A 27,455-nucleotide genomic window follows, 5' to 3' on the forward strand; every position below is an offset into this window, starting at 1 on the left:
GTCGTAGTAACTTTGCCCGAGAAGAACTTGTAAGACAGAAGAAGAGAGGTTGAGAAGAAACACACACACACACACACACACACACACACACACACAATACACTGAACATCATAAGCAATAAAAAAAAGAAAAAAAAAAAAAAGGAAGGAAACACCAGGCGGGCATCCAGTGTACCCTGCTGAAATCAGAGAAACCAAAGTCACATTTTCTCTTTCATCCAGCAGGGGTCACTGGAGAGTAGATTACAGTGGGGACATACCAGAGCTCCCAACCAGGACGAGAGAGTGCTGATAACCCTGCAGAACCACTCTGCCAAAATGCAAATCAAAATCCACAACAGTCTCAAACCTATAAAACCGCAAAAAAAGGTGTTGCAACTTGACCATGTCACCACTCTACACAATTACTCCAAGGAAGCCCAACGAGCAGCCACCTATGGGGTGCCCACCAAGTGGAGGAACCTGTGTAACACTACATAAGTTTAAGGAATCGTAAATCTGAAATCGATCGTTCTAGTGTCTGTTTTGATGCCGGACCGCCTGGACGAGCCGTGCCATACCGGATAGAGAATCTGCCTTCCGATAATAAGTTGTTCGGTCACCGTAATTTTTCAGAGCACTGACCACATCCAGAGATCAGAGGCCAGAAGGAGATCATCTGAAAGGACCGGAAATCACAATAGGTTGATTTATATGGAAACTGGAGACCACCTTCAGGAGGAAAGATTTCTTGGCCTTAATTTTCACTCTGTATGATGAAAACTTACATAAGGCAGATGGCAAGATAAAGCACCCAATTCCAAAACTCTCTAGCTGATGCTAGATCTGGAAGAAAGACCACCTTCCAAGATAAGAATTTTAGTTACACCTTCTGCAAAGGCTCACAGCGACAATTGTGGAAAGGCGATAAATAATTTGGAGGTTCCTCAGAGCCGTAGGAGAAACAAAAAAGTTGGCTGCAGTCTAATAACACGCTGCCAAAGGTCTGAACATCCAGGAACCACAAGTTTAATTGAAAAAAAAATAAAAAAATAGAAAGAGCAGATATTTGAATCTTTAACAAACTTAATCTCAGTCCGGCAGAAAAACCTGCTTGTAGAAAAATACGTAAAGTCTGAAAAGGTAAGAGAAACTTCTTGTCTTCTATATACGATGATAATGGCGAGAAGTAACTTCCTTATGAGCGCTCAGCATTGTTGTTATGAATGGAATACCTCTGTTCCTTAAGAGAGCCCGTTCAATAACGATGCGGTCAAACAAAGATGGTTTATGTCCAGAAAAACTGAAAGGCCTCTATTGTAAGAGATCCTCTTGAAGAGGCCAAGGTTCTTCCACGAAAAGACAGAGTGCCAAGCCCTGCGGGGCCAGTCTATGGCTATTGAGAAAACCTTAATTTGTTCTCTCTTAATCCGTTGCAGCAGGCGTGGCAAAAGAGGAAAAAAGGAAATGGGTAAACAAACCGAACTCCAAAGGGGCTGTTAGTGCATACACTGCCATTGCATGGGTATTTCATGATCAGGAGAGATAAAGGAAGCTTGCTTTGTGTTCTTGAGGCCATGAGGTATACTTGTGGAAGACCCCATCTCTGAATCAGTAAGCTAAACACTTGAGTATCAAAAGACCATCTCCTGGATCTACATCCTGCAGACTTAGAAAATCGGCCTCCCAATTTTTCACTCCTGGAATAAATATAACAGTCAGGGTTTCGGCATATGTGTCTGGCAATTGTAAAATCCTGGATACCTCCCTGTCTATTGATATATGCCACAGCCATAGCATTGTCAGACTGTACTCTGATTGGCTGGCCTTTTAAACACATGAGTAGCTTGATTTAGGGCTAGGAAAATCACTCTTTGTTCCAGAATGTAATAGCACTTCCCAAGGATTCCAAAGTCCCTGAAGGTGTGCTCCGCTCGACACTGCACCTCAGCCGCACAGGCTTCCATCAGTGATCAGAGAGGCCACTGCCATATCCCGAATCTCACCTGCAGTAAGTGACTTTAGCCACCAGCGAAGGGCCACTCTGGTTCTTGGAGAAAGAGACTATCTGGTGTAGAAATGTGAGCATGACAACAGAGCAGAGGAACAGAACTAGCTGTAAGTGAATGCTGAAAAAGCAGCCACTATCCGGCCTAGCAATCTGGTGCTCCTGAGGAAGGTGTCTGCTTTATACACCAAAACACATTGAGCTATCGGTTATAGTTCTGGACCAGCACTAGAGTTCTGAGGTCATGAGGTTCACTGTCCACGTGGGAAAGCTGTGTGAGCAAGACTTGCTAAATACACGAAGACATGCAGACCGAATTGAGCGAGCCAATAGGGTAATTACACCATAACTTTTTCTAACACTGGCAATATGTATATGCCCTGCTCCTCTACCAGCAAAAGGAGCCTCCATTGCACTGTCAACTGAACTAAGGCTCTAGCACCCAAATCTCACAAAAGTGTGTATTTTATCATTTCAATATCCCAGCAATATTATACATTTCAATAGTGTGTAATTGGCAATATATGCCTATGAATGTTTTTTTTGTTTATACATAATGCTTTTTATTAAATATTTCTAAAATACATTGTGTATATCAATACTTTTGGTGAAACACTGCCCTGCTTACACTTTTTCCCTGACACAGTGGTGTACTGCATCCCATCTGTGGCGTAACACCAGAGGGACCATCTCCTGCAGAGCAATCACCTGAGTAGGTTCCAACTGCGATTTTGGATTATTTAGAATCCAACAGTGACTAATACCCCTTTTACACCGCCGAAAAATCCGGGTCAGCGGCGGGTCAGACCCGGATCTTCGGCGGTGTAAATCCCTAACGCCGTGTCCCTTTACACGGGACTTCTACCCAGGTCCTGACCTGGGTAGAACACGGCTAGGAACCTGGGTAGAGGGCGGTGTAAATGGGAACGCCGGGTCGGATGACCCGGCTCCCATTTACATGAATGGGGAACGTTCAACCTGCGGACCGCAGCGTCCGCAGGTTGGACGGGTTGTCAGCCTGACACTGACAGCCGGCGCTGCTGTCTGCTATACCCTGCAGACAGCAGCGGCGGGGGAGGGAGGTGAACGGATGCCTTTGTGCGTCATCCATTCACCTCCTGTGCGACGGCGGGAGTGAGTGTGCGCGGGGACTGGGGGCAGCCTAGCAGCTTACCTTAGTGCTGGGCTGCCCCCCAGCAGCGTTCCGGTCTGGCGGCGGCGGCGATTGACATCATCCTGTCATCTCCAAGCACCAGGGGGGGGGGGGGGGGGTATAAGTGATAGCTTTTGAGTGGTTTGCAGACCCTGAAGGAGCCTTTATCAAAGGGTCATCTAGATAAGGGATCACTGTGACACCATGAAGGCACAGCAACACAATTACCAACATGACCTTTGAAAATACCCTGGGAGCAGTGGATAGACCAAAGGGTAAGGCAGTGAATTGGTAATGTTCCCTTTCAATGCAAATCTCTGAAACTGTTGGTGAGGAATAAAAATGGGCAAATGTATATACGCTGCCTTGATATCGAGTGACACCAAGAACGCTTCGTTTTCCAACCCCACAATGACAGATTAAAGAGATTCCACCTTCGCAAATAAAACCCAGTCTTCTTTGTTGAAAGGAGACTGGGATTATCACACTTGCCTATAGTTAACTGGAGATTACTCCCCCTAGGGCAATCTGTTTGGCTTTGCTAATGGGAAATCCTGTGGTGAATAACTGAGGAGGAAGTGGGGAGACAAAATCTAGCCTGTAACCTTGCTGAATAAGGTCTTCGCACAAAGGCCCTTATTCAGATCTGATCGCAGTACAAATTTGTTCTCAAAATAGGCAAATCCATGTGCACTGCAGTTGGGGCAGATCTAACAAATGCAGAGAGTTAATTTTGGGTGTGGTGTGTTAAAACTGAAATCTAAATTGCTGTGTAAAAATAATGCAGCCAGAATTTACCCTGCACAGAAACAAAATAACTCACACATATTGAAGTCTCTCCATACATGTTACATCTGCCCCACCTGCGGTGCACATGGTTTTGCCCATTTTGAGAACAAATTTGCACTGCGATCAGATCTGAATAAGGGCCAAAGTGTCCTTCTTGGGTTCCTGGTGAATAATGAAAGCCGAGGCTCTACCTCTGCCCCCGAAACCTCTGGAACTAGGAGCTGTTCATCTAGCACGTCCTCAGAAACTAGCCAGAGCCTGAGAGGAAGGTCCCGAGAAATGTCTAGATGCAGGAGCTGCAGACGGTTAAAGGGTAGAATTACCCCCAGTAGCTTTGAAGATCCATTTATACAATTCCTCACCGAACTGTGCCTTTCCTCCGAATGGTAGAGCTACTACCGCCTTCTTGGATTCCTGATCTGCCAGAGAACAAATGTCCTTTGATGCTTCTAATAAGTAACCAACTGATTCTTGAATATATTCTGCACAGGAAATAAGTTATTCTATTGGCTTTCCTGCTTGCAGACCCTGTATCAACTGAGGGGGCCACTTCTCAACTGCCTTGTTGATACAACAGCCCACAATAGCTGGCCATAATATAACCCCTGCTACAGTGTAAACAGAGAGGTGTGTGGCTTTGTGTCAGAGACCTCCTTGAAGGAAATGGCTCCCTGAATCGGGATAACAGTCTTTTTTGAAAGACGCGACACTGAAGGGTCAACGGTCGGGAATGTTTCACAAGTTTTTTGCTATCTGATGAAAAAGGATAAATAGACAGTAGTTGACGTGACATCTAAATTTTTTTCTCAGGATGCGGACATGAGAATACCATCTAATTCGTCAGAATCAGGAAACACAGCTGAACATCTTTGTTGTTTTTTTTTTAATTACTAAAAATAGAGGGCTTGGAAGGACCCTGGTATCCCTCCTCAATATGAAGAACCTGGCAGACTGAACAAATCAACATTCCAATTCCCTGAGGAATAAGTTCTGAATCTTCTAAAAACCTCCTCAGAAAGAGTACCGGGCAGGAGAAGACGCTGCAGCAGCAGCGCGAGTGGCTAGAGCAGCAGCAGAGCACTTCCAAAAAAAAAAAAAAAAAGCCCATACAAACACATAGGAAGCCATTCATTGGCTGAGACCTCTTTCAGCCAATGAGCGATTGGCTGACAGAGACCTGTCAGCCAATGAGCGATTGGCTGACAGAGACCTGTCAGCCAATGAGCGATTGGCTGACAGAGACCTGTCAGCCAATGAGCGATTGGCTGACAGAGACCTGTCAGCCAATGAGCGATTGGCTGACAGAGACCTGTCAGCCAATGAGCGATTGGCTGAGACCTGTCAGCCAATGAGCGATTGGCTGAGAGAGTTCTCAGCCAAACAATGGCTTCCTATGTGTTTGTATGGGCTTTTTCTTTTTTTGGAAGTGCTCTGCTGCTCGCGCTGCTGCGTCTTCTCCTGCCCGGCTCCCTGGTACTCTGCATATCCCCGCTGCTGTCCCCCGCTCCCGTTGTCCCTGCAGCTCCCCGAGAGTTGCATGTGATGAATCGCATGCGATTCATCGCATGCAATACTTGGCACATGAAGTGCCATCGCATGTGATCCCTCAACGGGGAGCTGCTGGGACAATCAGGTCCGACTTGTCCTTATGACAAGTCGGACAAATGTAAGGGGGCCTTTAGATTATTGAATTCAAAGCCATTCTCCGTTTAAGGGGATGGTCTAGTAGTCACCAACATAACTAACAAAAAGGGCGATATTGAGCTGAAAGCCACTCAAAACACCAAGTTTGAGCGGCTTTCAGCACAAAGCCGCCCAGGATGTATGGCCCGGCAATGAGCGGTGATACGCGCTCCTGCATCATCGCCGGGAAAGCTGCTCGTATTACCAGCAGGTGAGCAGTTTTGTGGATGGCTTTGCATAGCGATGTGATATGCAAAGCAGTCCGCCCCCACTGACAGTGCCGGGCAGGGGGAAAGCGGCTCAGTGTGTATGCACTGAGCAGATTTCCCCTCAGCGATGACAGCGGTCATTGCTTTCCATACACACTGGGCATAATCGCCCAGTGTGTATGGACCTTAAGGCCTGAGCCCAGGCTACTTCTGTAGAAGCAGACTCCCTGTCCTTCCTAGAGGAAGTTTTGCTCTACTGATAAGCAGCCTTGATACCCATTCCCGCCATGGTGTACACAATATAAATACACAAATAGCAGACAGTGAAAAGAGGGCTAGTTACCAGAGACAGGAGAGAGTGGTAGAAAAGACATTGCAGCCACACTGCTTATCCCTGCAGCGTCTAATCTGTACCAAAAAGAGCTAAGCTCCAACATTTTAGACACTTGCTCTCCTATCCACTATACACCACTGGACTCAAGACCTTGATGTGTTTAGCGCTGAATTCTGGCAGTATTGTCCCCCTGTATTGGCAAGTGTCTTCCTAGAAAGCATGTGCTAATGAAGTAAAAGTAAATAAAATGGCCACCCACATCTGAGAGGCTTGCCAGGTGCGCTGGGAGGCTGTAAGTCGAAGCTCTAAAACCGCCCACCCCCACCCCACAATGGTGCTCTTATATTTTTGAAACACCCGGTGCCCCTGACCAGGCAACATACTTACATCTGCCTTGTAGCTGCCGGATGCTGTCTGGCTTGTGCTCTGTGACAAGTGCCGCAAACAGTGGTCTCAGAGCCAGAGACTCCAGTGCAGGGGAGAGAAATCTTCCCGGCAGTTCCCTCGGTGTGGACAGGCAGGGGCAGCTGCTGCCTCTCCTTGTACTGATTGAATAAATCCCAACTAACACAGAAGCCTCTCAGGAAGAACTCCAAAATGTAGTACCAGCTCCCGAGGGCACTAATCTGAGACTGAATTGGGGAGGGGGTACAGAGGGGGAGGAGCAGTCACACTATGCCAGCTCACAGTTATCACCTATCTATACCCACTGTAATCTACTCTCCAGTGTCCCCTGCTGAAAGGAATATAAATACCATGTTTGTTTAGCGGTGTTGTTGACAGAACTGGTTGGCATTCAACAACTTCTTGGCATACTGTACCTTTGAATTAAAGTGGTTTTCAATTTTCTGCAATGTCTCCTTTAGTAGGCTGAGGCCCTTTGATGGGAGCTGGCAAAATACAGCACCATCAGAACAAACGTTTGTTACAATCACATTTGAGTACGAACAATTCACCTAAAAAAAGAAAAAGCAACATAAGTTTAGTTTTCAGCATTCTCTTTCAACAGTAACGCTACATCAAAGTCATGGTCAGGCTGATCATCACAGTCCACTTGCTAAACTACTTGCAAGGCAGGTCAAGATAAGGCAGGGGTAGAAGGAGGAAGAGAGCATGGCACTGAAGAGTGTTTTTTTTTCTAATCCTCTTAGTGCAATGCATTATGGGTCTAATGCAGACCTGCTCACACCACACATTTTGTTTGCAAATGGGAAAAACTATGTGTGCTGTAGGTAGGGCATATGCAACATGTGCAGAGAGCGTTAAGGCCCCCCATACACATGGCGATTTACCTGCAATTTGGGTTCACCTCCTGTGATTGTAGCAATCAATAACAGGAAAACCCAAATTAAAGCGGACAGACAGTGGGTCCAATGCGATGTGCGGTCTTGCGCGCATCACACTGGACCATCCGAGTCGCTCATGCTGCAGCAGCAATGTCTCTGATTGCTTCTGAGCTGGGATCACATGCGATCCTGCTGCCCGGGAAGGTCCGCGAGTTATTGTGTTTCTGTGAAGGGTAAGGACTGGCTGCTTTTTTAAAAATGTTATTCTTTTACATGGCAATTTAGATTTCAGTTTGATCAAAACCCACCCAAATCTATCAAACTCTCACGTGACATCTATCCCACCTTCAATTTTAACCATTTGCTAACAAAATGTGCTGTGTGATCAGGTCTGAATTGGGCCCTATGTTCCACGTGGAAGTTGTTGCCATGTAGTCCATGAGACAGTAAAGAAACGAAAGAGTAACTCAAGCAATACTAGCAGTCTGATGACAAACGAATTATAGGACACAAGTCTTTGGCAGTTATGTTCAGTGACTTGTTTTTTCTTCGCATTTAATATTGTTTTTCAAAGGTCACCAACATTTGTTTTAATTTCCTCATGAACTACATGTTTTTCTGTTAAAACATACAACATAGTTTGTCAATAGTCGTAAAAGTACATATAGCCCAACTGCAGAGTAAACAGACGGTTACAGCATTATGCAAGCCAGTCATATGATAGATAAATTCATGTGTACTCTTCCCAGAATATTAAATGAACTGCTACATTGTCTCAAGTGGCTTATTCTTATCAGTATGCAAAAGCTTCTGATTTTACGACAGCAAAATAACTGCAGGACAGCTACCATGTGCACTGTACAATAACTGGATGTCCCCATCACCTGTTCATTTAGCCAAGACACTGGAACAAACAGTGCAAAATACCACTATTCTTTTGGAGATTTTGGCAAGAATTTCCCCCAGGAGTTTTCTCCTGTTTAAGAAAAATACTTTTTGTACTAAGGTTGCTACTAAAATTTTCTAACTCAAATCATGTGAGACCTACAGATAGAGCCATCCTAATCTAGCCCTTTAATCGGATTAATTGAGCCAGAGCTGTCAGACTTAATTCTATGCTAATCCCCTACTGCAGTGGTTCCCAACCTTTTTTCTCTCCCGTACCCCTTGATTAGGCTTTACATTTATGAGTACCCCTCCTCTTAATTTGAAATATCCACAGAACTTCTGAGTGAAGTGGAAGTGAGTGGTAGGTGTGTTTGTACTTATATTAAGGAGTAGTGGAGGAGTAGTGTGCGGTCAGGAATCTGTTCCCTCTGTGTCTGGGGTTCCCACTAACTCCTGTAAAATTAAAGCCACTGTTTCCTACACCCGGGTCAGATCACTGATGTCTGAGGGCAGCCGTGGGTAACTCCCAGTGGATTGCTGGTCAGGCAAAAGTGACGCAACGTGGTTTGTCTCAATGGCAATGGGAGATTTCCACCATCGGGAAACTTATTTTTATTTTTCCGCCATTATCAATATTGTTTTCAAGTACCCCCAACAGGTCTGCAAAGTACCCCCAGGGGTACTAGTACCCCAGGTTGGGAACCACTGCCCTACTGTATTGTATATAATGTATTGCCACTGAGAACAATAGGCCTTGGCTATCCAGAGAAAGCTAGTTAAGAAGGCTCCATCTGCATGCCCTATATCAGGAGCGGTGACGTCCACTTAATGCAGAAAAGGAGGACTTTTTTCTTCCCTGTAAAATAATTTTTCCTTTTAGCCCATGGTGGATACTAGGACTGTGGGTATAATGGGGTCTGGAGGGACCCGGGCAAGGAGTTAACTTTTAAAGTAGTGCAGCCCCATGCTCCTCCTCCCTTATACCCCCGTTTCATCAGTAAACAAGCCAAGTGTAAAAGAGAAGAAAGCCACAGTGACAGGAACACACATTCAGCACAAGCAAATGTTCAGTGACAGTATTCCAAGGAAAACCTTGTTCCTTAAGGGAGCATAAGGGTGGATGCTCAGCATCCACTATGGCTTCAGAAAAAAAAGATTTTACAGGTCCTTTTTTTACTTTCAGCTCATGGACAATGCTGGACTATGGGACATCCTTAAGCAGTCCCCCTTAAAAGGAGGGAACCCTCTCGAGCTGCACTGAAGACCCCTCACTCGAAAGCAGCATCTGCTGAGGCAAAAGTATAAAATCTGTAGAATTTAATGAAAGTATGCACAGAGGACAAGGAGCTGCTCTGCAAAGGTGCTTCACAGAGACCCCCATGCGTGCCACCAAATTTAGTAGAATGGACCTTAACTGAAGCCCACACCAGTCTTCTCGCCAATAGGCAGGCCTGAAGGATAAATTGGAGGCTGGCCAGCACCTTTTGTGAGCAGCATATACCACAAATAAAGAGTCTTATCAAAGTTTTGAGAATAAACTTTCAGCGCTCTATCATTCAAAATCTCTAGAACTTGAAAGAGCAAAAGCTGGAACCACCATCTGATTGAAGGTGAAAACCTGACAAAAGGTACTACAATCTACAATCTTGTATGAAGCATTCTCTATCCTAGGGGATGCAGTTAAAATTCCTGCGGTCGGGATCCTGGCGTTCAGAATCCCGACCGCCGAAATCCCAACACTTTCTCCCTCCGTGGAGGGAGAATAAATTAGTGTACCGAGCGTAGCGAGGCATCGGGCCCGCAAGGGGGGGGGGGGGTGGGGGGGCGATCCACGTCCCCCTCTTGTCGGGATTTTGAACGCCGGGATCCCGACCGCCAGGATTTCATACTGAATCCCCTCCTAGAATAGAAGAAAAGGTGCACAAAAGGGATACTATGCAAAGTGATGCAATTGACAGATGGAAAACCGTTTTTTCCAAGTGAGCCATTAAAGATGGAACAAGTTCAACAGCTCACAAGAAGCACCCTGAAGCTTCTGAAGAACCAGGGGCAAATCACAGTCATTTATTTACAGTTTCTTATATAGTGCCTAGCATATTCCATTGCGCTTTACAATTGGAAATAGTGATTAAACAAACTGGGTAGATACAAACGGACATGGAGGTAGGAGGGCCCTGTTCGCAAGTTTACATGCACCGGAGGTTGGAGATGTAATATTCTCTGTAAGAAGTTGCATATTGTCTAAGAAGCTGCCAGTTTGGAGTGATGACATGGTCCCTGTGACAGCAGGTACAGTCGTAGAGGGTCTTACCATGCCAGGGAGGAGCAATGGACAACCTACGTATGAAGGTCCACGTACCAGCCCCTTCTGGGTCAATGTGGAGCTACTAGAATTGCCATTTAGTTTCAGACAACACAAAACTCTCTGTAGTAGAGCCACGGGAGGGAAAATGTACACTCCCTTGACCAGCCAAAGTTCTGCGAGGGGCATCCATGAGACATGCTGCTGGATCTCTGGTTTTGGACCCGAAAAGGGGCAGCTTGTGATTCTGTCTGGAAGCCATTAAGCTCACCACGGTTTGCCTTAGGATGTATTCTGCCTCCTATTCAGTCGCTGACTCAGGAAGTCAGCTTCCCCCCTGGGATGCACAGTGCTGACAGGGAAGGCAGAAAACGTTCTGCACAGTTGAGAATCGCAGAGACCTCCCACATGGCGGCTCAATTTTTGATGCCTCCCAGGTGGTTTATATATGCGACAGCTGTCACGTTGTCCATCTGGACTTTTACCGATCGGACGTGGATTGTCCTGGCCTGGCAGAGAGCCCAAACGATTGTCTGCAGCTCTAGTATGCTGCTGGGCAGTCGAGCTTTGAGGCTAGTCCATCAAACTTAGAAGGACCTGTCCTGCACTACCGCCCCCCAGCCCGAAGGCTGGAGGGAGGCATCACAGATCTTCAGGGATGCCATGTAGTGCCCTAGGTCCAAGGACTGAAAGATGGATCACAGGGACTCCATTCTGAACCTTGGCACCCTTAAAAGAGGTTGAGTTGTGATAGGTGTAGAATGGTTCCGAAAGATCAGTTTGATGGCTCTCAACAAAAACAGATTAGAATAGAAACCCTGCCACCGCTGTGAAGGAAGGACTGGGTATATCACCACTGCCTGAAGTAGAGAGGCGATTGCTGCCTGTAGGGTGGAGGCCTTTATTAAATGCACCAACAGATTGGTAGTAAAAGATTGTGTTGGAGGGCATCTCCAAAAAGAAAAAACGTACCCTAGAGACACAATTTTCAACACCCAAGAGTTGGTCGTGGTAAAGTGCCAGACACTGGCAAAGTCCAGAAGTCGACCACCTACTTTGGACAACCTCTGGAGATTACCTTGGATGTCAGGCACCATGCTTGTCGCTGACCAGACTTGACTGGGTTTGGTCTTTTGGATATTGTAGGAGTGCTGGAATCTCGGATGAGTCTGATCTGTAACCTTGCCCTGTGGGAGGAAGGGCCGAAAGGACAGCTGTTTTGGCTTGGTAATCCCGACAGCAGAAAAGCAGTTTTAGAAGCCGCAATAGTCGCTACTATTTTGTCCAGTTCTGAACCAAAAAACACAGCACTAGAAAACAGGAGAGTCTCCACGGCTTTTTTGGGATTGTCCGCTTTCCAAGAACGAAGCCATAAAGCTCATCCTGCTGCCACAGAGGAAGCCAATATCTTTGAGGCAAACACTCCTATAGCCATAGCCTCCTCACTGAGATATATGCTCGCTTCTCTGGTAGTTTCCACTATGAACACTAAATCAGAGCAGCACACCCCAAAATGGAGACTCTTTATGAGGGGGGACAGCCCAAGAACCAAACGCCATAGAGGTCCAGGCAGCCGCATATGCTGGGAGAATGGCAGACCTTACATTAGAGAAAATAGATTTAAGAAGATGTTCATGTTTCTTATCCACTGAATCTTTTAGGAAAGCGACAACTGGGATGGGCAGGGTGGTGGACTTAACCAACCTTGCAATATGTGCATCCACTGGGGGAGGCAGTTACCACATCTTTCGATCTTCTGCAAGAGGGTAAAAGGAGGTAATGCATTTTGACAAGAACATTTATTTGAGTGTTTCCACACTTCACAAAACAGGAGCCATGGGCTGCACTTCTTTAGAAGTGAACTGTTAACTAATGCCTGTGTCCCTTCTGAGGGGGGGAAACTATGCTGTAAATATGATGAAAAGAAAATATGGATTAGCTTAATGTCAATGAGTATTTCCACAGAAAGGAAGACCTAGCTTACTAATACTCCACATATCCAACTAATTGCATATGTCAGGGTAGTAGTAAATTAACGTTTTGTAAAATTGCACACTTCTAAGCATAGCTATCACTAGAATTGCTACAAGGTCTAGGTTACTTACCTTCATTTGTATACTCAGAGAACGGTCAGATAACTCTCTAAGACAGATAGCATTTATGTTTAGATCATCATCACCTGACGTATCATACAATACAACAAGTGGCTTTTCTGTCTTTTCCAATATCTCCACAACAAGTATTTTACCACAGGCTTTAGTCTCTACGGCCTTCACTAAGACAGGATCATCACAGAAAGCTTCCAGACCTTAAGTGAAAGGAAATAAAGTTATAAAAGGGCTACAACATAAAACTCAACTTTAATAGCTCTCATTATAATAAACTTGTAATTTCTGAACACAAAATCCTAATCTGTTAAATAAAGAGCTAATAACTATCCATGTGTAAAAATTTCAGACTTCTTAAAAGAAAGGAACATAGTTAAAAGAAGGCTATGATCATGTTAATAGGTTTCTGTATAAAGAAGACTTTAAGGCAATAACCCTGTGGAATCAAGTCTCATTTTGGCACCATTTGCCGAAAATGGCTAATTGAGGGCAGCATAGTGTGAATTCAACTGTAAATAAACACAATGCTAAACTATAGGTGAAAAACAGTGTTGTAGGTCTACAAAGTTTTATCAACAAACACAATCTTAAATCAGGAGTAGGCATTACTGTTCTCTATGGGTGGCAGATATTCAACATTACAAACCAAAAACATTTCTGGAGTGCCATCAAAACTCCAACATAGACAAACATAAAAAAAACATTTTGGTAGTTACCAATAATTCCCTTTCTCCAGTTCCGCAGGGATCACTGGAGCTCATAACACAGAGGTATAGAAAAGTGGATGAGTGGTGCTGGCACTTTAAAGTTAAGAAGTGTGATAGACTCTACCCCCTTCTATCCACAGCAGCCCCAGTTAGAGAACCTGAGCCCGAAAGGAGATGGAGAACAGAAATAGGAGACTGTAATGGAGAAGGAAGAAACACAACTAGGGTTAAGGCTGAGCAAACATACAACATCCTGCAAAATCACCAACAATGGCAGCAGTACTGGGTGAGCATCCAAGATCCCATGTGGAATCAAACATTTATTTATTGTTAAGCACCAAAATTCTCTTTTCTCCTTCATCCACAAGAAGGTAATAGAGTTCAAAGTTGATGACTGGACCAGTGACCCTGGAATTGGTATCTCACCCAGTACTACAGCACCCCAAACATGAAGGCTGGAGTCCATTGTCAAGATTATGCACTCCCAAATGATGAAGCGACAGCTCATGTTGAGATGGTAGGACCAAAACAGAAAACAGTGGGTCTGAGGAGACAGACAGACATCTCAGTCTATGCATATAAAGATGCAAAGCCAACCACCGAGACAAATTTGAGGTCATAAGAAAGGGAAGAGGAAAACTGATGACATTTGCCTTGGTCTTGTTGCCTCTCTAAGCAATTCCGAAAATTAGGGAGGCTTTATAGGAAGGACCAGCATAAGGATGATGCGGATCATCAGGAGAGCGCAGGTTGGTAGACTTACTACCCAACTGGGAAAACTGGATTTTGAAAATAATTTTTCCTGAATCCATGTTGGTCATTGGAACAGTGGGGTATGGGTGGAGCTTCAGCGACTGGCCACCAAGGAGTAACAAATTTTTTTGGAGTGCAACCCAGGCGGCTCCTCCCGGAAAGGAAACATCACGCATAGGCACACAACAGAAAGCACCCCAACATTCTTACTGCCAGCCAGGGGCGTAAGGGTGGACATCTAGTGGCCACCATGGATTCAGAAAAAAATATTTTTCAGGCAAGACCAAAATACATTTTTCATTCATACCGATGGTGGTTCCTGGAGCAGTGGGATGTCCCAAAGCTTTCCCCTAAAGGGAGGCAACACTCCTGAGCTGCAGAGAGGACACCACACCCGAAAGCAGAATCTGACGAAGATAAAAGGTTCAAATCAAAAACGTACAGAGGACCAGGTGGCCACAAGATACAGCTGCTCTGTAGAGGTTTCCGACCACCTGCTCAGGAAGGCCCTACAGTGTTGACGGAATAAGCTCTAATTGACAACGGAATTGGCCACCTAGCTAACAAGTAAGCCTGTTTGATAGAAAGACGCAACCAACGAGCCAAGGTTTGTTTTGATGCCACCCATTCTCTTTGTGGCATCATACAGAACAAACAGGGGATCAGATTTATGAACAAATATGGTCCGATCAATGTAAATATGCAAAGTCCAAACCACATCTAAGGAACAGAGCTTCAGAGAATCCTCTGATGGGGAGAAAGCTGGCACAACAATCTCCTGATTTATGTGAAACCAAGACACTACCTTAGGTAGGTAGTCAAGGCGAGTAAAGAGATCTGCCCAGTCAGAATGGAACACTAGAAAGGAAGAAACCTGAGACAAGGTTGACAATTCGGAGACCTCCGCACTGAGGCCACAGCCAGTAAAAATAATGTCTTCCAGGAGAGCCAAATTCCTTGCTGCACTCGCCACACTTTATAAAATCAAATCCACGCCAACGTGGATAGTGGGGGTATGAAAAGGTCGGAGGACTCGTACCCCTGCCGCTCGCCACACTTCGGGTTGGTGTCAATACTGGGGTGGCGTTAACAATGTGGGGCCATTTCACCCACTAGGGGGGTATACAATAAAAATTGGGGTCTGGGGTGCATTTTACATTGGTCCCAATGTAAAATTGGGTCCCAGGGACCATTTTACATTGCTTCCAATGTAAAAATCTCGTGGATCGCATCGCATGCGATGCACACTTTTTTTTTTTAGGTCCCGATGCCTGCAATTAAAATTGCTGGCGTCGTGCTAGGAAACAAGTACCCAATAAAATCTATTTAATTGGGAGTTAAAATACGCAAAATGCATTATACTACTTATCCCTATGTGTGGGGATTTTATAAAAAAACTGATTGGACAAATTGTAGGAGACACAAAATGAAAGGTATTTTTTTTTTTGCCGTGGATCACTTGAAGTTGCAGAAAATCAGTATGTCCCCCAAAATCTACAACAGTAGACTAATCTAAGAATCCTCTAAAGCAGTGGTTCCCAAGTATGTGCAGCAAGGTGTATAAAATAGATGCCCAATTATACACCACCACACAACTGCAGGATGACAAGTAGGCACACATTACTTAAAATTTTATATTTGTTTTCAAACATATCAATTAAAACTTAATTGTAGGGGTCCTGTGAAAAAAAAAAAAGATGCTGATAATCTAGGGCACAGTCACTCAAGAAAATTTGCGTAACACTGCTCTAAAGCAGTGGTTCTCCACACGGAATATTATTATTACACCCCCCACCCCCTTCCCTTGACAAGGGTAAGACATGAAGGTGATAAGACACATAGGGAAAGCCGTGCTATATGGAATTGAAGTTCGATGCATCACAGTAGGAGCCCTATTAAAGTGGGAAGGCTTTTCTTTCTATAAAATAGATCATATCTGTGTGTGTGTGTGTGCGCGCGCAACAGGCTACCCTGCTCACTGAGTTCCCGGTAAATAACGTCCTAAGTCCATTTGTTTATTAAAAGTCTTTTATAAAACCAATAATTCATCATAGCTTTTGGTTTTTACAGATTCTTGTCCCCACTACTGATGCTATAGGAATAGGGTAAAAAATGTATAATAACCCAATGCGTTTCATCGCTACGATACTTCCTCAGGGGTGTGTTTCCCAACGACTGGGAGTGAATAAATACATGATATTTGGATAAAGTGAGTTAAACCTCTTATGCTCTGTCCTATTTGCCCTATGAGCCCACAGGAGCAGCACCAGAGGACTTTAGAGGTAGGTTATACTCGCTTTATCCAATTGTCCAGTTTTTAATTGGTCTATATGGATGCATTGAGACCCCCTCCCAAGTAGGTTCCACTAAATATATCAGATTAAAACCCACCATTAAGGATCGACACTGATTATGATCCTTTATGTCAGTATAAGTGAATTATATACCGAACCACTTTGAGGATCGTTACCAGTCATTAGGAGACAATTTGGCACCAAATGGGGAGCACCCCTTTTCTGTTCATGTAGAAGTGCATTGAAGCCAAGCTCCTTCTTTAACAATTTGTATATATATCTAAATAGAGCCATATATAGAAAATCTAATAAATATTCTATTATGTTGAAGTGTATGGAGATCTGTAAAAAGCTTACCTGCTAGTCTGCATTTTGTAGCCTGGATTGGGAGCATATAAAAGCTTTGGTCCAGTTTACTAATTTTGGTGGTGTCAACAACTTCACTAAATCCATAGTCCACATAGAGAACCTGGAAAAATGGCAAATTGATTTAAAAAAAAGGGGCAGAAGTTTCCATCTCATACTTATATTTGTAATGTGAGCTATTGATCATCCATGTGTTTCTTCGCTATACCAAATTATTATTTATTTATTAACCATTTCTTATTTATTGCAGCAAAATCGGTTTAGCTTTTACACTGTCCCCCGTACCAAGGACTGGGCCAAGAACCTTGTGTTGGTTCTAAAAAATACAGGGGGACCCCAACTTTTCCCCCCCATGTATTTCTGTAACCAGGACAGGTTTAATGAGCCCCAAGCTGGTTAATATGTCGGGCGGGGGACCGCACGCGGTTTTTTATTTATTTATTTTTGTTCTACTTTTAACACAGAGAAGCCTGCCTGGATCTGACTGATCCATGCAGGATTCAGCCAAATAAGCCGGAGCTATGAATAGTATTTTCCAGTCGTATTTTCGGCCGAATTCAGCTGTACGACAGAGATTTACTAAGAAAAAGGATTACGGATGATCCCGTGTAATCGGCCGAAAACATGAATGGAGAATAAAAAACTACCGTACTTCCAAATTAGAGATCTAAAAATATTTTTATTCCAAGTAAGGATATTTGCAATATGGAACTTTATATTACCAAATTTGCAGTAGCCAACAAAGTTTTTTATTTTTTATTTTAAATAAACCCAGACAGATTACTTGATTAGCATCTTTCTCTGTCTGGACTGCAATCCTCAACACTATGGATTTGCCTCCGGTGCAGCATACTATAGTACCAAAAAATGCATGATTTAATCTTACATTTATTTTTTGTGCACCAGATGCAAATGCCCGGAGAAAACGCCTTTGGAGAGTTTCATAATTGCTGGGGTGTTCGCTCCATAGTAGGCGGAGTGGGGGCGGGCATGGGGTGGGAGCAGCGGAATGGCCAGCGTTTTATGGGCTTGCCCACAAAAACACTAGGCGTACCCCTGCAGATGCAGGCGTATTGATGCCTGCATGAGGTGGGGGGTGGGCGTTTGCCGGGGGTGGGATTTTCCTGCACGCTAGGCAACTATATGCTGCCTAGCGAACAGGTCTGAATCAGGCCCCTGTGTGTGGAATAGGAGTTTGAGTAGGGTGTATTAGGTCGACAATGTCCACAGCCCCACCAAAAAGTTCAATAACATGTACAAGGTCAACATCAGTTTTTACGGGTTCTTAGGTTCTATCATTGTCGACTCCTGAGCATGTGGACCATCAATCTGTGTACTGCTTCAATCATCATGATTTGGTCCTTTAACGTTACCAGAGTCCACATGGTGGTAAAGTAAGGAAAACATTTTTATAAATCTAAAAATCATATAGACCTTTTTTTGTATCAACCATGGCCAACATTTTGCTTGCGATAACCTTTTGACCATATGTTTTGCATAAGGTGGTGCTTAGTATACAATACACACAGTTCCCACCATGACCCTAACTGTATAGTCTCCCTGTGCTTGCATAGGTTTCCTCTCACAATCAAAATATATACAGTCAGGTTCCAACCAAAAAAAATTAACTGTAGTGAAAAAAAAAGTGTGCAAGTGTAAAACGGGCAGACTAGATAGGCAGAGAGTAGAAAAAGCTGAAAATACTCTTACAGAATACCAAAAAAACTACTATTCTAAAGTTTACACCCTTTTTTAGTACAGTACTGGAAACATGCATACCTTAATTTTATTATCTTCAATGGAGGATATCTGAGCACGTAGCCAGGCCTCCTCATCTGCTTTAGCAGCCACAAGCTGCCCCAGCTTTAGTGAATTTAACTGCACAGGAGATGCATTTTTACTGTAAAACTCCTTCATCTGATCTTCCATGTGTTCTAGTGCAGCAGAATAGTCTTCACCAACATACCTTATGCATAAAAATGAAACATAAATCAATATCAACATAAATTTAAAGCCTCTAATGAAAACATAACAAAAAATAATAATATACAGTCAAGAAAAAAATACAACCTCATTAGCTTCATACTTTTTATATTTTAAAACACACTATCCAATAAATTATTACAGAACACTCACCTTATCAAGACTTCTTCTGTGTTATTTAATTCAATAACAAGAACAGAGGGGGAGGCTTCTGATGGAATGACCAATGATGGAGGAGTCCTAGCAGTCTCCATCTCCTCCTCCAAAGGTTTTATGTTGGATGGTTCTTTCGCACACCTTACATCTTTAACACTATTGTTCATGTTAACCGAAAGGTTCAGATTTTGGGCTCCACTGTTTGTGGCCTTTGGATAAAGGATAGCTTTATAAGGGTTTTCAGAAACAACATCTATAGCGCATATGTCGGACAGTATGTCCAAATTTTGAATCTCTGAGGGAAATTTAGTTTTGAATGTGTCTTCAAAAACTTTGGGTAGTGCTTGCGACCAGAGACCATTGCTGTACTTGGTCAAGAGTTCAGAAACTTTTTGCTTAAGTTCAACATGAGGTAGTGGGTTTTCATTTTGTTTTGAGGGGGTTAAAGGCTTCGTACTAGAGGACAGACTTGGTTTAGCCTGATCATTACTTCTTTGTTGGGTAGCTTGTTGCTTTTTTGCAGGGGAAAATAGAATCGATTCAGTCTGACCACCATTTACGAGCCGCTGTACCTACAAGAAAAAAAAAAGGGAATAATTTTCTCTCTCCAAATCTAGATTATTTTTAATATTTATATCTAGATTTATTTTAATACAGGTCATATATTATCATCATTTCAGTCTCAGGAAGAGAACCCTGCCTAAATATGAATTTAATATGTTGGGTTCACCAAGGTAAGCTTCAATTATATGGGAAGGTGACAGATATCTCAGGTCTCAGCAACTCCATGGTACATTCTAAATAGTCCACTTAATAGGAGAAACAGATCTGAAACACTGGAGCCTTCAGAGACCAACAAGATTGACTTAGCAAACATATTTTGCTTATGAGGAAGCAGAAAACTATCTACACTGATAATTAGTGTCATGTACATCCTAGTCACAATGCATTGCAACTAGCACATATTTTTGTAAAAAAAAAAAAAAAAGACGCCCAAAACTAGAAGATTCTCACACAATCTAGCGTGTCAAGAGGGGCAGTTTGGCGTGACTGCAGCAAAGACAAATGAGGGCACATCTGTACAAATAAAGGATTATGGGTGCGCTGTGCCACTCATTACATTCCAAAATGGCTCTCTACATCAACGTTTTGCATCATTCCCATTGGTGTGCGCATGGCACTTATCAATGCAGAAGGTACCGAAAGACAAATATATGCGCAGTCACAAGTCACATCAATCCAACTAAATAAAATTGACCACATGTGAAGTAAAGAGGAATATATACTGGAAATCTTTGCAAGTACTAGGGTTTTCCATACCGTACAAATGTGCGTCCAATTGACAATTTGTTTTAACACTTCTTCACTCAAATCATGTTTGAAGGCCTCCTTGTATACATGTGGTAATTTCAATAATGGTATACCATTGCTGTGACTGCTGAAAAGATCACGGAGGTTGCTCTGTATCAAGGAGAGGTTGGGCTGGAAATTGGCGAGTAAAGCAGGTTTTGTGTTATTGGCTAAAAAACAAAATAAAGAATTATATAAAATAACAATTCTATTTCAATTCTTTAAAAATATTATCTTCAAGGCAAGTATTTTGTAGAATAGTTGGTACTTATGTAGTAACTGGGCTGCCGATTTTGAAATCGGGTCCATCGCATCGCATCGCACCCGACCAAATCGCATGCGATGCGATGCGATGCGATGGACCCGATTTTTCCATAGGATTCAATGTTAAAATGGACTGAGTCCATTTTAACATGGAATTCAATGGGAAAAAGGGGTCCTTTTCATACCCCTACTATCCAAGTGGGCATGGAGTTGGATATAAACCTGTGGCGAGCGTAGCGAGCCACCGAGCCCGAAGCGTGGCGAGCGTAGCGAGCCCCGCGAGGGGACACAGAATACCGTCCCCTCGCGGGGCTCGCTTCGCTCGCCACGCTTCGCTCGCCACGCTTCGGGCTCGGTGGCTCGCTACGCTCGCCACAGGTTTATATCCAACTCCATGCCCACTTGGATAGTAGGGGTATGAAAAGGACCCCTTTTTCCCATTGAATTTCATGTTAAAATGGACTCAGTCCATTTTAACATTGAATCCTATGGAAAAATCGGGTCATCGCATCGCATCGTATGCGATGCGATATCGCATCGCATCTGATTGTATGCCTTAACTTAAGGCATACAATCAAAAAATCGGCAGCCCAGATACTACATAAGTACCGAATAGTTTTATAGTCATTTATACCAAACACTCAATGAAAATAGTTTTTATTTGTTTATATAGTTTGACACTTTTTTGTAAATTTAAAAAAAATAATATATATTTTTTAACAGAAAAGTAGGCAAGCATACAAACAAAAACATCCCAAACATAAATGTTAACCCCTTCCCGACATTTGACGTATATATACGTCATGGCCGGGATGTACTTCCCGACACATGACGTATATATACGTCATGACTTAAAAGTGCCACCGCGTCTACAGACGCGGTGACAGAGGGACGATGTCTGCTGTCCCTGACAGCAGACATCCTCCCTCATTGCCCAGGGGGGGCAGGGTTGCCCCCCGTCTTGGGCGATCGATGCGATTGGCTGTCCAAAAGTGAACAGCCAAAACCAGCGTTAAACTGCGTGTAGTGTAAAATTTAGACGCTGCTGCCCCCTAGTGTCCAAAAAAATTAAAGGAGGTTAAAATAATTATTTTTTAATAAAGTATAGATATGGTCTTTGTTAGTTATTAACTATTTTGAGTGGTATGATTATTTGTCTCACAAGCAGAAAATGTAACATTTTGCAAATAGCAAAATGTTCCATTTTTTAACGACATTTTGGTATTTTTCACAAAAAAAAAAAAATTGTATCGACCAAAATTTACCACTAATTTAAAGTACAATGTGTCACGGGAAAACAAACTCAAAATCACTGGGATAAGTAAAAGCAAAGAAAAGTTATCCCCACTTAAGTGATACATGTCAGATTTGAAAAAAAGGCCTCTGTCAGGAAGGCAAAAACATGCTGCGGCGGGAAGGGGTTAAAAACAAACATAACATAAGAAACTAGTTATTTTAGGAAAATGCCCGAAAATGTTAAATTAAACCAATCAGTGTAAGTAGACAAGCTGCACTGGTCAGACTGAGGTGGCAGAAAACAACCAAAGAAGCAAATATTTTTTTTTATACAAAATTATATTAATGTGCGAGACAATTAGGCATTTCTGATATCTGGTAATAAAAGCACGGACAAAATCAAGAGTTGGGACACAACGATATTCATCAAGGATCATCATTTTCCCCATCAATCGCATATTAGCAACTCGATTTGGGCCAAACTCTGAAACACATGTGTGTCCTGTGGTTGTACATAAAATGTTAATTGTCCGCTTTTATTAAATAGGTCCACACAGCCACAGAAATAGGGCAATCTGGAGAAATAAATGTCCTAACTTTGAAAAGTAAAAACATTTAATGCCGTCTTATACTTTTATTAGCGCAGCGTTGAAAAAAATCTTACATGAAAACGGGAAAAAATGTACTAATGCTACTAAAAATGAAAAAAAAAGAGGTAATGCTGCCCATAGTAACCAGATTAAGTCTCATTTGTCCATTGGATGCTATAAAATCATAGACAGAATCTGATAGGTTGCTATGTGCATCATCATCTCTTTTCATTTCTATGACGCTTTACTAAATAGGATTTACTTAATATGTGACTAAATTGTGTTTTTATTTATTCATATATGTGTACACACATTTTTTTTTGTCTAAGTACAAAGAGAGCTACAGTATTATCAGGCTTCTCTGGGTTTCTCATTTTCACTGGAAAAACCAATTGTCTTTGTTGTTAGCAGAAAGAATAAAGAAATACATATACCATTGTATAAAACTAACTTATTTTTACTTTTGTAAATTTATCTTTGACTATAATTGCGACATTTCTGATATCTAAAAGGTGCCCATCCACTAGTCCGATTTGTGCCCTTTCCATCAGAATTTGAAAAGTATCAAATTGGATGAGTTTGGTCTCAGATTCCAGTCCAATGCATTTGTCCTGTCATGGAGATCAGATCTGCTGCACCAAGGATCTGTCGGACCCTGCAACCATGACTGGGATCGCATAGGATACAGGACATGCAAAAGGAATACATACTACTGTATATATCGCATGTGGTCTAGCTGCCTGGGATCTGCCAGTAGTGGATGGGCTCTTTAAGCTTTGGTAGCACAAAACGTTATTTTTACATCAGCTAGTTAAAAAGAAGTGCATTTGACTAAAGCAATATACGGTAGATTCTCTTTGAGGTTACGGTTTCTCTGTGGAAGAAAATGCATTACCAGGGAATACAAATTTAGCTATGCTCAGCATTGCTGCATCAATTGCTACATGTGACATGTGGCAATTGCCACCATCCGTGTGCGTTTAATTTGCTCCTGTGGCTCCTAGAAATGCATTGAGTGGAGAAGACACAATGTCCAGATTCTACACTGCGGGTGCGACATTGGTGAGCCAAAAAGCATGAGCGGCCGTTGCACAGTAATGATGAGCAAGCCAAACCAGCATGCGGTCGTTGCACAGTAACGATGAGCGCAGCTAGATCTACTAGCTAGTTTATAACAGGTGAACAAGTATGCCAGCTTCTAACAGAACTTTTGTTCAAATGTATTCAACAAATCTACATTTTTGTGCCTATGTATTTTTTCTATGAATTGAATGTTATGCTTAAATTGTACTTGCATTTTCTATGCAATTGTAGTTCAGTTGATTTTGATATGGAGCAATAGTGTTTTAGACCCAGAAGACAATAGCGGATCTGGTTGAATGAGCCAGAATTCTTGCTGGGAATGGGCACTCCGAATAAGAATAAGCCTGCTGAATGGTGGACTTGATCCACCTGGCTATAATTAGCTTCTATATGAGACAACCCCTTTTCTGTATGTTGCATAAAACTTTTTCATATGTTTTTGGTCCAGAAGAAATCCCTCCTGAGTGGGGCTGCTCTAGAAATGGGTAGAGTGGCTGACTTAGTATACAGTAGATATTGGAAGTTTCTTATTAGTTCTAATCCTTGGGTCTTCCACAACAACATTAGAGAACTGAAAAAAAGGCAAAAATGAAATAATATTCCCTGATTGTCATAGCCAACTAGACAATTCTCTGAACTCAAAGGACTTGCCTTCACAGGAAGAAAATCATCTGGTTTAATTTCACCTATAAACTCTGTATACTAGGGGTTATTCTAGTTCACTTGTAAAGGCACAATCACTCTCTAATGGACAAAACCATATGCACTGCAGGTGGGGCTAATGTAACATGTGCAGAGTGTTACATTTGGGTGGGGTTTGTACTTCAAACTGATATCTATACTGCAGTGTAAATATAAAGCAGCCATTATTTACCCTGCACAGAAACAATAAAACACCCAAATGTAACTCTCTCTGCACGTTACATCAGCCACACCTACAGTAGTGTTCCCGCTAGGCTTCTTTTACAGGGCGCTGCGCCCTGCCCCTTTTAAAGAAGCCGAATTCCGCCCTGCCCGTTCTTGGACGCCCTGCATAGTTAATAGCTGCTGAGACATTGCTTACTGTCCCTCCCCGGCCGCGCTTCCACCAGTCTCCGCCTGCTGACAGTGAGCATACCTCCTCCCACCTGCCACTCTGACATGCCGCTCACCTCCTGTTATGTGAGCGGCTGTCAGCTGTTCCGTCAAGCATCCTTCCTCCCCCTGCTGCGCTGACACGCGCTCACCTTCTCTGACGTGAGCATCTGTAAGCTGTTCCCCCCCCTCCCCCCCCTGCTGCTCTGACATGCCCGGGGCGTAACTACACTGGGTGCAGGGGGTGCACTTGCTATGGGGCCCGCGGGCCCAGCAAGCAACCCCCTGCACTAAGTTGTCCTTTCAGCAAGATGAGGCAGAAGCCGGGCACGTGCGGCAGTGACAGGGTCCACGGGCGGCAGCAGCGCGGTGCATAACAAACGCTGACAGGAGAGTGGAGACACTCACACAGCCCGCCGCAGTGCTAGGAGCACCGCGGCAGTGACATGGCCCCTGCCCGGCATCAGCGCGGTGCATAAGGAACTCTGTGACAGCAGAGTGGAGACACAGTGACACAACCCCCACTACCAGCCCAGCAGCAGCACCTAGGATCACCAGGCATCAGGGCCCCCGCAGCATTGTGAGCCTAGAGCTGGCCGCAGCAACTGCCAGCAGCAGCACTCAGACAGCGGTAAGCTGACCTGAATGTAATAGTATTCCCTGGCACAAAGGGGTGGCGGTGGGGGAAATTTGGGGTTTAGAGTATATGTATGTAGTCAGTATATTGATATATATGGATTGCTGGATATGGGAATCAGGGTATGTATGGATGTATATGCAGTATGTATGTACCGTTTGTATGTATGTGGGAGGCAGTGTATGTATGTATGTATGTATGTATGTATGTATGTATGTATGTATGTATGTATGTGGTAGGCAGTTTAGGTAGGTAGGTATGTATGTATGTATGTATGTATGTATGTATGTATGTATGTGCAAGACAGTGTATGGACGGGATACCTACGCTGTATGTATCAGGAAGGCTATGTATGTATGTATGTATGTATGTATGTATGTATGTATGTATGAATGAGGTAGGCCATGTATGTATGTGGAAGGCAGTGTATGCATGTGTGTATGTATGTGGAAGGCAGTGTATGTATGTGTGTATGTATGTATGTGGAAGGCAGTGTATGTGTGTATGTATGTGGAAGGCAGTGTATGTATGTATGTATGAATGAATGTGGAAGGCTATGTATGTATGTATGTATGTATGTATGTATGTGGAAGGCAGTGTATGTATGTGTGCATGTGGAAGGCAGTGTATGTATGTGTGTATGTATGTATGTATGAGGAAGGCAGTGTATGTATGTGGAAGGCAATGTATGGACGGGATAACTACGCTATTAGGATGCTGCCGGTCAAAAGAATGATCTCGGCATCCTGAATCTGACAATCATGACAGGTGTTCCGTAGCACCCTTCCCCTCTTCCACTACCCTTCTAACATTCCCTTGCATCAGCCTAACCCTTCCCCTCCCCACTAGTGCATAAACCTAACCCCCCTATGAAGGGCCTAAACCTTCCCTCGCAGCCTAACCGTAAGTCGCCCCACTAGTGGCTAAACCTATCCCCCTTTTCTCAGTATCCTGCTTACCGCATACTTTACCATTTGGGATGCCGTCTGTCGGCATTCCGGCCTCTATTCAGTTCCAGCGCTGGTCTTTATGAAGGCAGTCCTGATGCCAACTTCGGTATACTGAAGTTTGGCATCAGGACCGCCGGGATGCGGACTGTATGTATGTATGTATGTATGTATGTATGTATGTATGTATGTATGTATGTATGTATGTATGTATGTATGTATGTATGTGGGAGGCAGTGTATAGATATATAGATGGATGTGTATATATAGAGATATATATATAGATCTATATATATATATATATATATATATATATATATATATATATATATATATATATATATATATATATATATATATATATATATGAAAGGAGGTGTATGTATGTATGTATGTATGTATGTATGTATGTATGTATGTGAGAAGCAGTGTATGTAGGACCTGTATATATGAGAGCGGCAGTGTATGGATATATATACAGTATGAGAGACAATGAAATACAAAAGAGAGATTGTGTGTAAAGGGGGAGAAATAAAGATTGAAATGCCAATATAAGAGATTAGATAAATACACAGTTCTACCCCTCTGCAACAGATGGAAGCACCGCAAGTGGACTGTATTGGTATACAGTCCTGGTGACCCCACCACCCACACTGCCCCGCCAGCCAGCAGTCGGGACACACAGAGTTTTACTAGAGGATAGCTATTGAAATAAAAATCTTCCCTATTACAATGCTTGCACTTTTTCATTTGGTGGTTGGTTGGGTGGGTCCAGCCCTATTACAATGCTTGTAATTATTTTTTGGGGTTTGGTGCGGGCAGAGGGGGCTGGGAGGTGGTGATCAATGGATTTGTACCAATGACTGAACAAAACAAATCAATGCCCAAAAGCACTAGCTGCTCAGTACAAATAATCAAATCCATATAGGAGCTATCTACTTTATTGTATTGGAAAGAGAACTGTATTTTTAAGTGGACATTGACAATAGAATACAATTTTCATTTTGTGTTAAGCCGATTAAAAGGTTTTTAATTGTTATTGACTGTTTTGGAATGACTCGTCTCACTATTGGTGTTTGTCAAGATTAGAAAACATTGCTATACATATAGCATAAATTACTTTGCCGAGTGATGGTTTGAAGCTCAGGTGTCACAAGATGGGTTATATAGCATAAATGTGCTGATGGTGTGACGCTCAGGTGTCACAGAATGGGTTATATAGCATAAATGTGCTGATGGTGTGACGCTCAGGTGTCACATAATGGGTTATATAGCAT

At 43.2% G+C, this 27,455-nt stretch overlaps 1 protein-coding gene across 2 annotated transcripts in view; it reads right to left on the reverse strand.

The window, feature by feature from the left end:
• The window catches only part of TDRD7 (tudor domain containing 7), a 74,542-nt gene that overhangs the window by 13,516 nt on the left and 33,571 nt on the right, over positions 1–27,455 (reverse strand). For both annotated transcript variants that reach the window (XM_083183689.1, XM_083183698.1), the window contains exons 6-11: positions 20,318–20,517; positions 18,995–19,569; positions 18,638–18,824; positions 16,850–16,961; positions 12,736–12,938; positions 6,976–7,110 (exon numbers count right to left, since the gene is read on the reverse strand). In XM_083183689.1, coding sequence (XP_083039815.1) covers positions 6,976–7,110; positions 12,736–12,938; positions 16,850–16,961; positions 18,638–18,824; positions 18,995–19,569; positions 20,318–20,517 — 1,412 coding nt within the window. The remainder of the gene's footprint in view (positions 1–6,975; positions 7,111–12,735; positions 12,939–16,849; positions 16,962–18,637; positions 18,825–18,994; positions 19,570–20,317; positions 20,518–27,455) is intronic.

The sequence above is a fragment of the Crinia signifera genome, chromosome 1, assembly GCF_055691185.1.
Source record: "Crinia signifera chromosome 1, ASM5569118v1, whole genome shotgun sequence".
In the NCBI taxonomy this organism is placed as follows: domain Eukaryota; kingdom Metazoa; phylum Chordata; class Amphibia; order Anura; family Myobatrachidae; genus Crinia; species Crinia signifera.